General features: G+C 41.7%; 1 protein-coding gene across 3 annotated transcripts in view; it reads left to right on the top strand.

The window, feature by feature from the left end:
- Window positions 1–17,159, top strand: part of LOC126198961 (tRNA modification GTPase GTPBP3, mitochondrial) — a 145,501-nt gene that overhangs the window by 29,040 nt on the left and 99,302 nt on the right. For all 3 annotated transcript variants that reach the window (XM_049935611.1, XM_049935610.1, XM_049935609.1), the window contains exon 3: window positions 2,940–3,059. In XM_049935611.1, the coding sequence (XP_049791568.1) occupies window positions 2,940–3,059 (120 nt within the window). The remainder of the gene's footprint in view (window positions 1–2,939; window positions 3,060–17,159) is intronic.

Genomic DNA, 17,159 nt, shown 5'->3' with positions numbered 1-17,159 from the left:
TTAATGATGACCAGTGGTGTAGGCCATTCACTGAAAAAAAATAGGCCGAATGACATCGAGCGATGTCAGACAGTCTAATTCAACCTTAAAAGAGTCACACAGCACAACAGGCGCCTGCCACGCAAAAAAAAGTGGGGGGGGGGGGGGGGGGGCAGGCAGATATTTTTATTGTAATGTGGGCCTGAAAACCAGTAGCACAACTGAGCCCAGGGGAAAACAGAGATTAAAACTCAGGGCAGAGGGAATCCAGTTGCTGATATGGAACTCGATATGGTACAAAATTTACCTTATCAGAAATGGAGAAACCGAAAGCATTAAATGTATCTAACATGGACACGTCTGTGGTATGGGAATGATCCACGACAAGGAAGGTGAGAAAGCAAACAACAGATTTGTAAGGGACAGGAGTGGAGAACCGACCTAGGATTGGAACCTGCTGTTTATTGTAGCTAACCAACTTCCATGAAACCCATGGGAGAGGAGGGGAGTCCAAGTCCATGTACATTTGTGCATTAACTAAGTCACTGCAGCTGCTGTGTCCTCTTGCATTTTTAGCAGCTTATGAAACACAGCTAAATCAATAAACAATTTGTTCCAGGAGTCAGTCATTATAGAATTTGTGTCCATCGGTTCTACTGTGTCCACCATGTTTGAAGAGATGTTACACAGTGATGCAGTGTGGCCTTTCTCTTGACACTCGTTGCAGACAACCCAAACTTAGGGCATGCAGCGCGCTCATATTGGACAAAGCAGTACGGGCAAGACAGAAGGGAGGGCATGTAGCCACTGTTGTGATGCAGCCTGTTGCTGGTGTGGCCATAACCTATGCTGCCCCATGTGATGCTGAGTCAAAGGTTGTACTGCTGTGATGGCTTCCCCATCATCCTGAGTAGGTGCAGTGTTCCTAACATGGGTCAACTGAGCAACTTCCAATATCTCTCTCCACGAAGCAATCTGATCGCCCACAGCCCATGACACTTCAAAGGACTGTGCTACATTAAGCACTTCCATAAGCATTTGATTCTCAGATTGAAGTGCTTTTTTGAATAATTCCCTATCTGGGGCCAGATGAATAACATCATCGCACACCATGTGATCAGCATGGGATTTGTGACGAGTACAACAGCTCAACCCATGTAATTCTGCAGCCCAATCTTTGTAAGACTGGTGTGTGTGTTTCTGACAGTGGTAAAACTCTACACTTTTCAGAATGCTGTGTTCTATCAAAGTAATAGGTTCAGAGTAGCTTTCGCATTTCATCAAATGATAAGCTTGTCAGGTCTTGCAAAGGCGCAAGTTGGCACAACAGCTGATAAATGTGCAGCAAAAGTCAGGAAAGAAAGAAAGCTGACATAGGTTTGCACTGCCCACACGAAAAACCTGGAAATGATGGCGTAACTGTAGGAGCCTCAATCTTCAGCAGATTCATCACATGCCAGAAAGGATAGCAGGTACACTGAAGGGAGAGTAACCTGCCTTGAACACACAGAGGCCACCTGACTGAGACCATTGGTGAGAATCTGCCATTGTTCCGTGAAAGCTTGCTGCTGGGCAGTGATAAGTTAGAGCACTTCTTCCATTAAGATGTTTGTTGGCTAACTTAGCACTCACTTGGTAACATGTGGAGAAAACGTACACCTCACTCCTCACCAAGTTTGCTACAGCAAGAACAAACATGATTGATGGAATGTATTAATTTATAGAGCAACACATAAGATACAAGTTGTGTGTAACACTGAAAACATTGACTGGACAACATTAATTCTGGTTAAAGAATTGGCCAAGCACTCATTTGTGATTGCTTAAATAATACTATTACCTTGGCAGTTCACCAGAGCGTGCCAGGGGGGCCAACCCAGGGTTCCTCTATAAGTGGGAGTATGAACTGTATGGATGCACGATCTCGGAAGTCGTGCTTTTCATGAGTGGAGGTACATCACTACATATGGATATGTGTTAACCACTTAGCTACCTCTGAGTGTGACTGGCTTTCCATTGTAGTTTGGTAAGTTAATGGTTAATTGATATCATTCAGTCAGCTTTGGTATCCCAGCTATTTTCTCTCACAATGTGAACAATAGGGCAGTTGCTTGAGTTGTTGGGCCACTCATGTTGTAGCATTTACTAGTAGCCTAGTGCCTTTAGCTGCTGCAACAAATGCTCTAGGCAGATCACACAGTATTTACTATTAAAATTATCTGTAGACTTCAGAATCCCATACATGTAAGTACCAGATGTACATTGACAGTAAAGACATGTGGTATGGGTAACATGTGCATATCCTGGGCAGTAACTCATTAAATGCAGTGAGAGAAATCTCACCAATGCAAGTGCGACAGGACAGCTTGCAAGCACTGGGAGATGTCTTGATCAAATGGTATCCAAGCACTGTTTGGGTCTCCAATGAAGCCCCTGAGCAGCCCAAACAACATTTGTATCTGAAGTTGTCTGTGGACAACTTTATCTCACATGTGATAGTAACAGGCATAAACTAACAGTAGGTATATGTTTGAGAGGTAACATTTAACAATATTTGGTGAGAAGTAGTCAAATGCGGGGGCAGAAATCCCTCAGCACAAGCATTGCACGTACTGTCTGAGAGACTGGGGTATCTTGACCTCAGCAGCAGGTAGGTCTGCCCATTGTGAACCCAATTTCTGTACGCAGTATACAGATGCTTTGACAGTATCACCTCTTACACGCAGTAGCTTCCATCCTAATCTCACTTACGTAGTGGTCTTACATCACTGTCAACAGTAAAATGCTGACCTCTCAGTGTAATGATAAATACTGATTCTGTTCTTTAAGTTTTACTGGCTTGTGTTGTCTCTCACTCATTGTTTCAGACATTAACATTCATTGCAGTGTCTCTTTATTATTGTTGTCTTAATATGTTCAGTTGAGCTCATTGTTAATCTGATATATCTCTCTATTCAAAGGACCACGGAGCTTCACAGGTGAAGACTCTTGTGAGTTGCAAGTACATGGAGGACCAGCTGTAGTTGCTGCTGTTTTTAATGCACTTTCTAAAATCCCTGGCTTTCGTCCAGCAGAAGCAGGTAAAAATACTCTTGTCACTGATAACTACCTATAAGTGACTGTTATGGATCAGTTGTTTACTAGTAACAGTTATGTTTATAAATGTTATTTGAATGCCATGACAACTTTTAAATACAGTATTTACTCGAATGTAAGCCGCACTTTTTTCCAGTTTTTGTAATCCAAAAAACCGCCTGCGGCTTAGAATCAAGAGCAAAGTAAGCGGAAGTTCTGAAAAATGTTGGTAGGTGCCGCCACAACCAACTTCTGCCGTCGAATATATGTAGTGCTACACAGGCATGCTTTGCAGGCACAAAGATAAATACTGGCACCAAAGCCTCTGCGTCAGTAAATAAATTAAAAAAAAGGTGGAAGACTAGCTTTTTTCTCCGTCCCAAGTTTCGACCACTGCATTTTCATACATTATCCAACAAAATAAATACAAATTCCGTATTGTTCATCTTTGAATATAGCAGCCTTTCAATGTACTACGAAAATCCAACTGGCAAGACTGTTTGGGATGTTTGTCAATATGGCCAACTCTACATTCTGAATTTTTTCCTACCCGTGACAAGTAAATCGTGAATCACATGCAGTATTCTCTTCACCATAAGAATAATATGAATGTAAACATTTTGCCATGTATTCTTTCATGTTTGCTGCTATCTCATTTAAATCCTGTCTGCCTAATAAACTACGAAACTAGAGTGAGACAACAGCAAACACGAAAGAATATACATATATGTCATGTTTATATTCATATTATTCTTATGCCGAATGGTGATACAGTCAGAAATGAAGTGCGGCAACTGACTAGATTTTTAAATCTAAGATTACTCTAATTTCTATGCAGAATGTAATGTACTAAAGAGGCGTCTGCAAAGATTTTCAAATGGAGAAAATTTTTCACTAAACTCTCGTTCAGAACATACACACTCTATTATTTGGTTCTCGTTTATCATTATCAAAGAAAGCAGCAGTGTAAGTAACAACAAATAGCAGTCTCTTGCCACTGTTTCACTAATGAGACAATTTCTCTCTTTTTGTATTGTAAGCGGCAGTAGCACACACAAAAGCAACCCGTGCCTCGAGCGGCGACAGGCCATAAACACTCATCATCAGAATGCAACAAAAAATGCTTAACACAGTACAATAATGCATTTTCAGCTTAGAGTGACGTAAACACCTATAACAAAGAGAACGGCACTTATCTAATCAAAGACAAATAAGCAATCAATTCAAACCAGACGAAGCACATGAAAAAGGAAGGGTAGCCATATAAATACAGATGGAGCACCTGACGCATAGCAGTGGCTACCTGGTAAAGCTTAACAGCTTAGCTTACGACTCGAACCAAACTACTGTAGCTGTATCGTCATTCATTCGACCTAAATTGTGTCTCATATTACAATGGACCAACTTTGTTTCGATTTGAAGGTGTGGTCTAAAACTTTTCTCTCCCCTTGAATTTCGAGTCTCAAATTTCAGGTGCGGCTTAGATTCGGGATTTTTTTTTTTTTCCTTGATTTCGAGTGTCATTTTTCAGATGTGGCTTAGATTCGAGTAAATATGGTAGTGTATAACTTAAGAACAAGTAGTGAGGACCAAGACTGTTAAGTTCAGCATAGGAGCTCATGTCCAGAAAAGTACAATTTCCTGCTATGTGCACAGTACCACAACATGCGTTTCTCTCTGACTCCCTCTGCTTGTCATCTGGATCCACTGACCAATAGGGCTTGATGCGACGACCACCAACATCAGCACAGATATGGTATGTCTGTACCGTGTACTGGTACATGCAGTCACCGGTCACTGGTCCTCCAGCATCCACCACAGCCATAACTCATGCCCATAGTCTTCCACAAATGCCACAGAGGTTCATAAATCAAGGATTTAGGTTAGTCTAGCAGGTTAAAGTTGGGCAAATGTCCAGGCCAAGCAATCAGGCCACCAGAAACTATCTACTGTTGCCCAAATTGTTGGTGCAGATGATCCCAGACTGCTTATGAAAAATGAGGTGGTGTGCCTCCATGCTGGAATCACATGCTTTGATGTCCATGCAGTAGAACAGCTTCCTGGATTCCATGTAATACACCATCAAGGAACCGCAAGTGCATGGCACCAGTGAGATATGGTGGAGGAAGGTGTGGTCCAGTCATGTGTCCATCCAGGAACCCTGCCCAAATGTCAGAACATATTGTTCCTGAAACCCATTCAGGCACACAACACACATGTTTTTGTCAGCCCACACAACTGTTGTGGGAAATGAGAATACCTTCCCTGGTAAACTTGGCTTCATCTGTGAAAAAGATCCCCCACCAGAAGTCAGGTTCGTCCACACAGTGTTGCAGGAACCACCTGCAGAAATTGGCTCATGAAGCAAAATCCTGTGGCTGCATTGCCTGTACATTCTAAGGGTTGGGTCTAGCTGCTGCTCATGTATAAATGCACCAAACAATTTGGTGATCCACATTCAGTCTACCTGTTACATTTCTTGTCATAGTCATCAGGTCCTCCTCCACAGCATAGAGCACAACCGCTTCAAACTCAGGTGTGTGGAGCACCACAGTTGGCCCTGCTGGTGGTGAATGCACCCATTTCTGAGACCTGCTGTTACACTGTAGCAAAGAATGAGTTCAAAGGTGCCTGGTGATGTGGAAAATGCTATGCATATAATTGGCAAGCAGCCCTCTCATTGCACTGAGCTTCACCTTACAATAACATCATATCAGCATATTCTGCAGATATGTAATTCACCATGGTCAACAGCAACACACTAACAGTGAATTGTATGAACAGCTTGCAATCGGTACTTTAGCAAATGATTACTGCTGTGCTGTAGTGCAGTATGAGGAAGACTACAAGCACAACAGCAAGTAGAAGCCTCTCAGGTCAGATCACAAACTCAAGTGATTGGCATTTAAACAAAGGTGTGGTGGGCGCGGAACGTCAGATGATCAATAAATAACATACATAATGGTCTAGTCAGTGCCGCCAAAAATGCAAAAGATCTGAACATGTATTTGTGATATTTTGCATGTACAGGTAAACAGCACTTCTCTAGACATGAGTTCCTATGCTAAATTTAACCATCTTGGCGCTCACTACAAGTCTTCAATGTGTATAAATGGAATGTAGTTACACCTGGTATAGTCATCTTATGTAATACATTATCTGTATTTAATGAGAGGTAGTAATGACTTTTTGGTAACTGAGATGTGTAGAGTGTTTAAATAGTGAAGTTTTGGAGGGAATAAGAAAGTTTTGGCGTGAAATCAGAAGGAGAATCAGGGAGAGCGCCGTGTCAGGAGGTAGGTATTTGGTGAGTCTAACATTGAAGGTACTGGAAGGCAGCAGTGATATGACAGCCGCAGTAAAAAGTTTGTAGATCTTGAAAGAGGGAGAGAAGCTTAGGATCAGTTCTAGGAATTCATGACTAATACAACGGAATATTCATAATATTTTGTAACTAGTTATACACTCATGCTTCACAATGGCATTTAGAGAATGGCCTTTGCATACGTCACTTTTTAAGGTTTTCTACCCCAGCTGGTAAAGTTAGAACCTTTGTAGGATCACTGAGTCAATGAATTTGTTTTCCCTAGCTGAAAAGTGAAATATAAATGAAACCTTTCAAAAGAAGCAAAGCAATTTCATTAAGTTTTTAATGCACAAAGCAAAATCAGTAAATCCATATACCCTAACCAAGTAAATTCAATATTAGTTAGTATTTGTAAAGATGAGATTATAGCATTTCATTCTGTCACTAATGTAAGCTCCTCGAAATACTTCTGTCACTGAGGTGAAAAAAACTAACAGCACCATCTTTTGGGTCTTTGGTGTACTACACTATCACTAAGGTAAACATCCAAACTACTAATCTGAGGAGAATTGTAAAACTTTAAATCAGAATATCTATTTTTTTACATGATCTGATTTTAATGAAATAAAGCATATATGTTGCCCCAAACTGTGCTCAAGTTACTTGTGGAAACCGCATAAGAACTACTCTAGTGGTTTTCGAAATTAGCATCTGCGACAAAGGTAAATTTGCTACTCATTGTACAGATGACATATTAAGTTGCAGACAGGCATAATGAAAAGACTGTTCCTCACTGGCAGTCTGATTAAAGCATCCAGAGGCAGCAGTCGTGTACATGAGGTGTGCCTGCTTGTGTGAATGTGTCTTCCTTTCTTTTCCGAAGAAGGCTTTGGTCGAAAGCCAAGTGTGTAACATGCTTTTTGTTGTGCCTGTCTGCAACTCAGTGTGTCGTCATTATCGTGAGTAGCAATCTACCCTTTCCATAATTGTTAATATCCTAACCTGGACTTCCTGTGATTAGTGTGTTCAAACAGACAAACATACACACCTCAGTTTTCTGGCCACTGAGTCATCCAGACACAGTGGTCATTGCAACTGCACGGACTACCCTAGCAAGCCTCCTGCAAGACACACACTCTCATCTTATCCACACACACTATGAATGTAGTGCCCCTTGATATACTCTCTCTCTCTCTCTCTCTCTCTCTCTCTCTCTCTCTCTCTTTCTCCCTCTCTCCTGGAAAATGAAATGTGAACACGTTGATGCAAGTGAACAAGACCCACCATACTTACACGGGACACTATGAGAGGGCGGTGCATGCAATGATCAAACATACAGTGCTGCTGACACACCACCAGAGCCAGTGACAGACAGTTTCCCATGGCATACGGAGCTCTGTCTGTGTCTGCAATATTGTTAGCATGCAGCGACGGTGTGTACATAAACCATTTGTGCAACTGATGGAGATTGAGCCAAGGGCGTATAGTGGGCCTGCAAGAAGGCAGGTGATGTACTGCAGAACTGCGCAATGCATGAGGCATGAGGTCTCCACAGTGCATTAATGTTGTTGCCAGTGGTCAGCAGAAGCCACACATGCCCATCAACCTGGGTCCAGAAAGTGGCAACATGCAGATGCATGCTGAGACTGTCGCATACCATGAAGTGCCGTAATGTACCACACTGTCACTTCACAACAACTTAGGGACACTGTTGCTCCAGGGTTATAGCGAGAACCATTCGCAACTGTCTCCATCAAGCAAGGCTACGGTTCCGCACACTGTTAGGGCATCTTCTACTCACGCCGCAACATCGTTCAGCCCGTCTCCAGTGGTGTCAAATAGGCGTTTATGGAAGAATAAATGGAGACTTGTCATCTTCAGTGATTAGAGTCACTTCTGCCTTGGTGCCAATGATGGTCGTATGCATGTGTGGCGTCATGCAGATGAGGGCTCAAATCACGAGTGTATATGACAGAAGTACAAAGAGCCAACACCCGTAATCATGCTGTGGGGAGCAATATCCTACACTGACCATACTCCTCTGGTGATCATTGAGGGAACATTGAACGGTGCACACTTCATGCAAACCATCATCCAACCCATCATGCTACCATTCATGGACTGGCAAGGTGATGAAATGAATGAAATGACATCTTGTGAGGTGTGCACGTCTGGCACGAACTCTGGCCCATCTGAGGTACCATGTGGAAATTGCATGGCGGGCCATTCCGCAAGACTATGTTCAACACCTTTCCGATCATCTTCGTGGGAGAACTGCAGCATGCATTGCTGCAAAAGGAGGGTATACACGGTACTAGCACTGACATTATGCACGCTCTGTTGACTGTACACATGTGCATATGGCTCTGTCTGTGTGATTGTTTGTTGTATACATCCTCAAGAATGTATGAATAAAATTTCCCTCTACTGGGGGCAATCAATTCATGGTGTTTGTTTGTCATTTTCCAGAAGTTTGTTTGTGTGTATGTGTGTGTGCAGGCCTCTCCAGTCCTTTTCCTTCACCCTTCTTCTTTCCCCTCCAGCCCTTGTGCCTGAAGAAGGAGCCACTGGCTCTGAAAGCATGCCTAAGTATAACTTTTTTTTTTTTACGTGTGTGTTCTGATGCCACTTGGTGAGTAGATTTTTTTATCCAGTTATATTATTCTGTCAAAAATTGTTTGATTTTATTGTTTGTGTGTGTAGTGTCGGCAGACTTGCCAACACTACGCACACTAATTGAAAGAGGCGGCCAAGATGCACGCGCTAACTCACGAAGGATGGAGTGAGGTCTGAAACAGGAGACTTAATGAATGTGATAAAGAAAATACGTATCTTTGGAATATACTTAACTTTTAATACATCCTTGTATACATCGTTCTTGATGAGACATCTGGAGATTGTGGCGATACAAGTGACTCTTTATATACAAGCTATTTAAGGCTAATGGCGCCTTGCTATGTCGTAGCCATTAACTTAGCTGAAGGCTATTCTAACTGTCTCTCGGCAAATGAGAGAAATGGCTTCGTCTGTATAGTCACTAGCAACGTCGTCGTACAACTGGGGCGAGTTCTCGTACGTCTCTCGAGACCTGCCATGTGGTGGCGCTCGGTCTGCGATCACACAGTGGCGACACGCGGGTCCGACATGTACTAATGGACCGCGGCCGATTTAAGCTACCACCTAGCAAGTGTGGTGTCTGGCAGTGACACCACAGTGTGTGTGTGTGTGTGTGTGTGAGAGAGAGAGAGAGAGAGAGAGAGAGAGAGAGAGAGAGAGAGGTGAGGATGGTCAATGATCTCTTCAGTGCAGTGCAGTGCACATTAGGCTTGAACTCTTATTAGCAAAATGCTGCGAGTTATGAAAATAATGATAATGGGCAAGGGCACTACATTCTTAGTGTGTGTGTGTGTGTGTGTGTGTGTGGATAAGTTGAGAATTTGGGTGTGGTGAGAGGCGTGCTAAGTTAGCCCATGAAAAACTGGGCAGAGCATCTGCCTAGTAAGCGGGAGACTCGAGTAATCCCAGTCTGACACTAATTTTCAACTTCCCCATTGATGTAAATCAATGCCCACTTGCAACCATTATCTGTAATTACTTTGTTTCATCAACATATTGTTGTTATTCTATCCCAGATTTTCCACAGTTCTTACACAGGGATGATACAGTTAGAAGAAAAAACTGGTAGGAAAAAACTGCCAGATATTTTTTTACAGTATGATCTCTTTTGAGGATGGTTGTTTCTTAAAAATGGAAACTCAGCTCTTATGCATATTCCTCTGCCTAACAACATATCTTCTGCTATGGTAGACATGGTTGAAGGCTGTCGAGATGGGTACCTAGATTCTTCAAATTTTGTGGTTTCAGAAATCAGATGATTACAACCCTTTATTGATAGATAGTTTAGTCACTGAAGGGTTCAAACAGTTTGGTTCTTGTCACAAAAAATAGTGGATAATCCATCTCCATAGACTATAAAATGCATGCCCTACTTTGGGAGACTAAATGTGGCACGTAAAAATATATATAAGAATCATGGACTAAATCCCAATAACCATATTTCACTAATGAGGTATACAGTGGCCTGCATTATATGGACAGTATCCTTTGAATTGAATGAGTTTTCCCAAGAACAGCTGTTATTCCTAAAAGACAGGTGAAAACTTGCCATCGTGCATTACCATGGGATCTATTTTGCCTCCTTAAGAAATACTTCTGATGTTTCAGTCAACTTTTTGTCTGGTAGCTCTTATTTCAAATTAAGGAGGAAAAAAAATCGCAGTGCTCTGGTAGCTGAATGCTTGCCAAATGTTGAATAACATTGTCTGCAACTCAAAGGCAAGCATTTTGCATTATGATGCTGCAAGCATTTAACATGTGAATGTACAAGGTGTACAACTTTGCTTCCGCCATTTGCTGATAGGTGGCGACAGCGTTAAGTAACAGTCAAAAGAAACAGGTCACAGACATCAGGCAGTTATCTTGCACCTCAGTCAGCATAACCTTATCCAAACATTAGTCGATTTGTGTCTGCATCATAAAGTTGTTCTTGATTGAAAATGTCAGTTTACGAGCCTAATTCTCATCATTTGCGGGAGGTGTTATTGTTTTGCTTCAATATGAAGAAAACAGTGGCTGAGTCATTGAATGCTCTCAGGTATGTATGGTAAGAATGCTATTAGTGAAAGAACATGTTGTGAGTGGTTTCAACGCTTCAATAACGGTGATTTTAATGTCGTAGACCAGCATAGTGGTGGAAGAGAGAACGTTTTCGAAGATGCAGAATTGGAGACATTGCTGATTGAAGACTTGTGTCAAACTCAAGAAGAATTGGCACAATTAGTGGTAGTGACACAGCAAGCCATTTCCAAATGTCTCAAGGCTATGGGCATGATTCAGAAAGAAGGAACTTGGGTCTCGTGTGAGCTGAAACCAAGAGACGTTGAAAGGCATTCGTGTGCTTGTGAACAGTTGCTTCAGAGGCAAAAACAGAAGGGATTTCTGCATTGCATTGTGACTGGGGACGAAAAATTGGTTCATTACGATAACCCTAAACACAAAAAATCATGGGGATATCCCGGCCATGCTTCCACATTGACGGCCAAACCGAATATTCACGGCTCCAAAATCATTCTCTGCATTTGGTGGGACCAGCTCGGCATTGTGTATTATGATGTGTTAAAACCAAGTGAAACAATCACAGATGCTCGTTATCAAATGCAATTAATGCATTTAAGCAGACATTAAAAGACAAACGGCCGCAATACAGCGAGAGATACGATAAAGTGATTCTGCAGCACAACAATGCTCAACCCCACGTTGCAAAAGAGGTCAAAACATACTTGGAAACGTTAAAATGGGAAGTCCTACCCCACCCGCCATATTCTCCAGACATTGTTCCCTCTGACGATCACCAGTTTAGATCAATTGTGCATGGCCTGGCTGACCAGCACTTCCAATCTCATGAAGAAGTCACAAATTGGATCGATTCATGGATCACTTCTAAAGATGAACAATTTTTTTGGCGTGGGATTTGTACACTGCTGGAAAAATGGGAGAAAGTAGTGGCCAGTTTTGGAAAATACTTTGAATGATATATGAGTAACCAATTTGTTTCATTAAAGCCTCAAATGTTGGGGAAAAAAAGGCAGAGGCAGAGTTGTGCACCTTGTAGTTCACTGTATTTTGATCATTATGTGGTGGGGATCCATGTTTAGACCATCTTTCTTGACAGTTAATGAAAAACATTACTATTAGCTTCCCGACGAACTAGATAAACATACTCATTCTATCACATACACAAATTGGATTTACAGAGACTTTGCTTGAGTCATAATCTCAAAACCAACATTCAGCAGCTGTAGCCGTGGAATACATTTCATCCACTTGTGTTCCCTATTTTCTTGCAGCATCAAAATAATATATCATCTCATACTTTTACAAGCCCCCCCCCTCCCCCCCATGAACCATGGACCTTGCCGTTGGTGGGGAGGCTTGCATGCCTCAGTGATGCAGATAGCCATACTGTAGGTGTAACCACAACAGAGGGGTATCTGTTGAGAGGCCAGACAAATATGTGGTTCCTGAAGGGGTACATAGCCTTTTCAGTAGTTGCAGGGGCAACAGTCTGGATGGTTGACTGAACTGTCCTTGTAACATCAACCAGAACAGCCTTGCTGTACAGGTACTGTGAACAGCTGAAAGCAAGGGGAGACGCAGCCATAATTTTTCCAGAAGGCATACAACTTTACTGTATGGTTAAATGATGATAGCGTCTTCTTGGGTAAAATATTCCGGAGGTAAAATAGTCCCCCATTCAGATCTCCAGGGGGGGACCACTTAGGAGGATGTCGTTATCAGAAGAAAGAAAACTGGCGTTCTACGGATCGGAGTGTGGACTGTCAGATCCCTTAATTGGGAAGGTAGGTTAGAAAATTTAAAAAGGGAAATGGATAGGTTAAAGTTAGATATAGTGGGAATTAGTGAAGTTTGGTGGCAGGAGGAATAAGACTTCTGATCAGGTGAATACAGGGTTATAAATACAATATCAAATAGTGGTAATGCAGGAGTAGGTTTAATAATGAATTTAAAAAATAGGAGCTCAGGTAAGCTACTACGAATAGCATAGTGAATACGTTGTTGTAGCCAAGATAGACATGAAGCCTGTGCCTACCACATAGTACAAGTATATATGCCAACTAGCTCGGCAGATGATAAAGAGATTGAAGAAATGTATGGTAAGATACAGGAAATTATTGATATAGTGAAGGGAGATGAAAATTTAATAGTCATGGGGGTCTGGAATTTGATAGTAGGAAAAGAAAGAGAAAGAAAAGTAGTAGGTTAATATGGAATGGGGGTAAGGAATGAAAGAGGAAGCCGTCTGGTAGAATTTTGCACAGAGCTTAATTTAATCATGAAAGAAGGTTGTATACATGGAAGAGGCCTGGAGACACTGGAAGTTTTCAGATAGATTACATAATGGTAAGAGAGATTTAGGAACCAGGTTTTAAATTGTAAGACATTGCGAGGGGCAGATGTGGATTCTGACCACAATCTTTTGATTATGAACTGTAAGTTAAAACTGAAGAAACCATAAAAAGTTGGGAATTTAAGGAGCTGGGACCTGACTAAACTGAAAGAACCAGAGGTACAGAGTTTCAGAGAGAGCATTAGGGAACGCTTTACACATACATTGGAAAGAAAGACAGTAGAAGACGAATGGGTAGCTTTGAGAGATGAGATAGTGAAGGCAGCAGAGGATCAATTTGGTAAAAAGACGACGGCCATTAGAGATCCTTGGGCAACAGAAGAGATATTGAATTTAATTGATGAAAGGCGAAAATCTAAAAATGTAGTAAATGAAGCAGGCAAAAAGAAATGAAAACATCTCAAAAAATGAGATCAACAGGAAGTGCAAAATGGCTACGCATGAATGGCTAGAGGACAAATGTAAGGATGTAGAGGCATATATCACTAGGGGTAAGATAGATACTGCCTACAGGAAAATTAAAAGGGACTTTTGGAGAAAAGAGAACCACTTGTATGAATATCAAGAGCTCAGGTGGAAACCCAGTTCTAAGCAAAGAAGGGAAGGGAGAAGAGTGGAAGGAGTATATAGAGTGTCTATACAAGGGCGATGTACTTGAGGACAATATTATGGAGATGGAAGAGGACATAGATGAAGACGAAATGGGAGATACGATACTGCATGAAGAGTTTGACAGAGCACTGAAAGACCTGAGTCGAAACAGAGCCCCGGGAGTAGGCAACATTTCATTAGAACTACTGATAGGATTGGGAGAGCCAGCCCTGACAAAACTCTACCATCTGGTGAGCAAGATGTATGAGGCAGGCGAAATACCCGCAGACTTCAAGAAGAATATAATAATCCCAATCCCAAAGAAAGCAGTCGAGTTGACAGGTGTGAAAATTATCGAACTATCAGTTTAATAAGTCACGGCTGCAAAATGCTAATAACGAATTCTTTACAGACGAATGGAAAGACTGGTAGAAGCCGACCTTGGGGAAGATCAGTTTAGATTCTGTAGAAATGTTGGAACATGTGAGGCAATACTGACCCTATGACTTATCTTAGAAGATAGATTCAGGAAAGGCAAACCTACATTTCTAACATTTGTAGATTTAGAGAAAGCTTTTGACAATGTTGACTGGAATACTCTCTTTCAAATTATAAAGGTGGCAGGGGTCAAATACAATTTGTACAGAAACCAGATGGCAGTTATAAGAATCAAAGGGCATGAAAGAGAAGCAGTGGCTGGGAAGGGAGTGAGACAGGGTTGTAGTTTATCCCCGATGTTATTCAAGCTATGTATTGAGCAAGCAGTAAAGGAAGCAAAAGAAATATTTGGAGTTGGAATTAAAGTCCATGGAGAATAAATAAAAACGTTGATGTTTGCTGATGACATTGTAATTGTGTCAGAGACAGCAAAGGACCTGGAAGAGCATTTGAACAGAATGGACAGTGTCTTGAAAGGAGGATATAAGATGAACATTAACAAAAGCAAAACAAGGATAATGGAATGTAGTCAAGTTAAATCAGGTGATGCTGAGGGAATTAGGTTAGGAAATGAGACCCTTAAAGTAGTAGATGAGTTTTGCTGTTTGGGGGGCAAAACAACTGATGATGGTCAAAGTAGAGAGGATATAAAATGTAGACTGGCAATGGCAAGGAAAGTGTTTCTGAAGAAGAGAAATTTGTTAATATCGAGTATAGATTTAAGTGTCAGGAAGTCGTTTCTGAAAGTATTTGTATGGAGTGTAGCCATGTATGGGAGTGAAACATGGACAGTAAGTAGTTTGGACAAGAAGATAATAGAATCTTTCGAAATGTGGTGCTACAGAAGAATGCTGAAGATTAGATGGGTAGATCACGTAACTAAAATGAGGAGATACTGAATAAAATTGGGGAGAAGAGGAATTTGTGGCACAGCTTGACTAGAAAAAGGGATCGGTTGGTAGGACATGTTCTGAGGTGTCAAGGGATCACCAATTTAGTATTGGAGGGCAGTGTGGAGGGTAAAAATCGTAGAGGGAGACCAAGAGATAAATACACTAAGCAGATTCAGAAGGATGTAGGTTGCATTAGGTACTTGGAGATGAAGGTTGCACAGTATAGAGTAGCATGGAGAGATGCTTCCAACAGTCTATGGACTGAAGACCACAACAACAATAACTTGTACAAGGAATATTCAGTAAGTAATGCTACACTTTTTTTCCTGAAAGCAATTTGGTTTTATTCAGGAGTCCAGTTCACCATATTATTCCCCACTCTTTCGGCTGCAAAACACTGTTTTTCAACGTAATTTCCATTCAGTGCGACAGCCTCATGCTACCTTGCTCAGAGGACTTTATGCTTACATGGTACAATCTGCTGGTGGATGTCAGAGCCAATGTTGTGTTGCATCAATAACATCTCCATCATCCACGTACTGCTTTGTGTGCAGTGCATCCTTCATTTTGCCAAACAGGTGGAACTTGGAAGGTGCGAGATCAGGGTTTTAGAGTGGATGGGGAAGAACAGTCCAATGAAGTATTGTGATACCCTCTCAAATACGTGGACTTGTATGAGGCCTTGCGTTGTCATGGAGAATCAGAAGTTCGTTTGCATTTGCGTGATGATGAACATGGTGGAGTCATTCCTTCAATTTCCTGAGGGTAGCACAATATAGTTAGGAGTTGATCATGCACCATGAAGGAGGACATCACACAGAATAAATCTTTCAGAGTCCCAGAAGCCAGTCGCCATGACTTTACCAGCTGAGGGTGTGACTTTGAACTTTTTCTTCAGAGGATAGGCAGTGTGGCGCCCCACCATGGATTGCCGCTTTGCTTCCAGATTGAAGTGATGAACCCATGTTTCATCAGCTTTGGTGAATTTCAACAAAAAATTGTCACTATCAGCCTCTAACATGCGAGCAGTTCTGCACAGATGGTCCTTCGTTGCTCTTTATGGTCTTCTGTGAGGTTGTGCATGGAACGCAGTAAGTACACACTCTTGAGTACCCCAACTGGTGGACTCGTGTGTTGGCACTACCAATAGAGATGTCCAGTTGAGCAGTGAGGTGTTTTATTGTGTGATCTGTCCATCAGCTCAAATGAGAGTGTCTGCATATTCTAACAGTGAAGGAGTCACTGCTGATTGAACCTGCCAGTATGCAGATCAGACATGTTTGTGCGACTTTCTTGTGATGATGACAGACATCTTGCCCAATGACTCACCAAGCGTTTACCTTATTTACTCGAATCTAAGCCGCACTTTTTTTCCGGTTTTTGTAATCCAAAAAACCGGCTGCGGCTTAGAATCGAGTGCAAAGTTAGCGGAAGTTCTGAAAAATGTTGGTAGGTGGCGCCATAACTAACTTCTGCCATCGAATATATGTAGTGCTACACAGGCTAGGTTTACAGGCACAAAGATAAATACTGGCGCCAAAACCTCTGCGTCAGTAAATAAATTTTAAAAAAAGGTGGAAGACGAGCTTTTTTCTGTGCCCCGAGTTTTGACCACTGCATTTTCGTACATTATCCAACGACATAAATACAAATTCCGGATTGTTCATCTTCGAATGCAGCAGCATTTCAATGTACTAGGAAATCCGACTGGCAAGACTGGGGTTTTTGTCAATATGGCCAACTCTACATTCTGAATGTTTGCCTACCTGTGAGGAGAGATGGTTGCTAATAGGAACTTTTATGAATTGTGAATCACATGCAGTATTCTCTTCACCACAAGAATAATACAAATATAAACATTTTGCCATGTATTCTTTCGTGTTTGCTG

The sequence above is a fragment of the Schistocerca nitens genome, chromosome 8 (genome assembly GCF_023898315.1).
Source record: "Schistocerca nitens isolate TAMUIC-IGC-003100 chromosome 8, iqSchNite1.1, whole genome shotgun sequence".
NCBI lineage: Eukaryota > Metazoa > Arthropoda > Insecta > Orthoptera > Acrididae > Schistocerca > Schistocerca nitens.
Note: the sequence above shows the minus strand (reverse complement) of the source record. Positions and strands in the feature narration are given on the sequence as shown.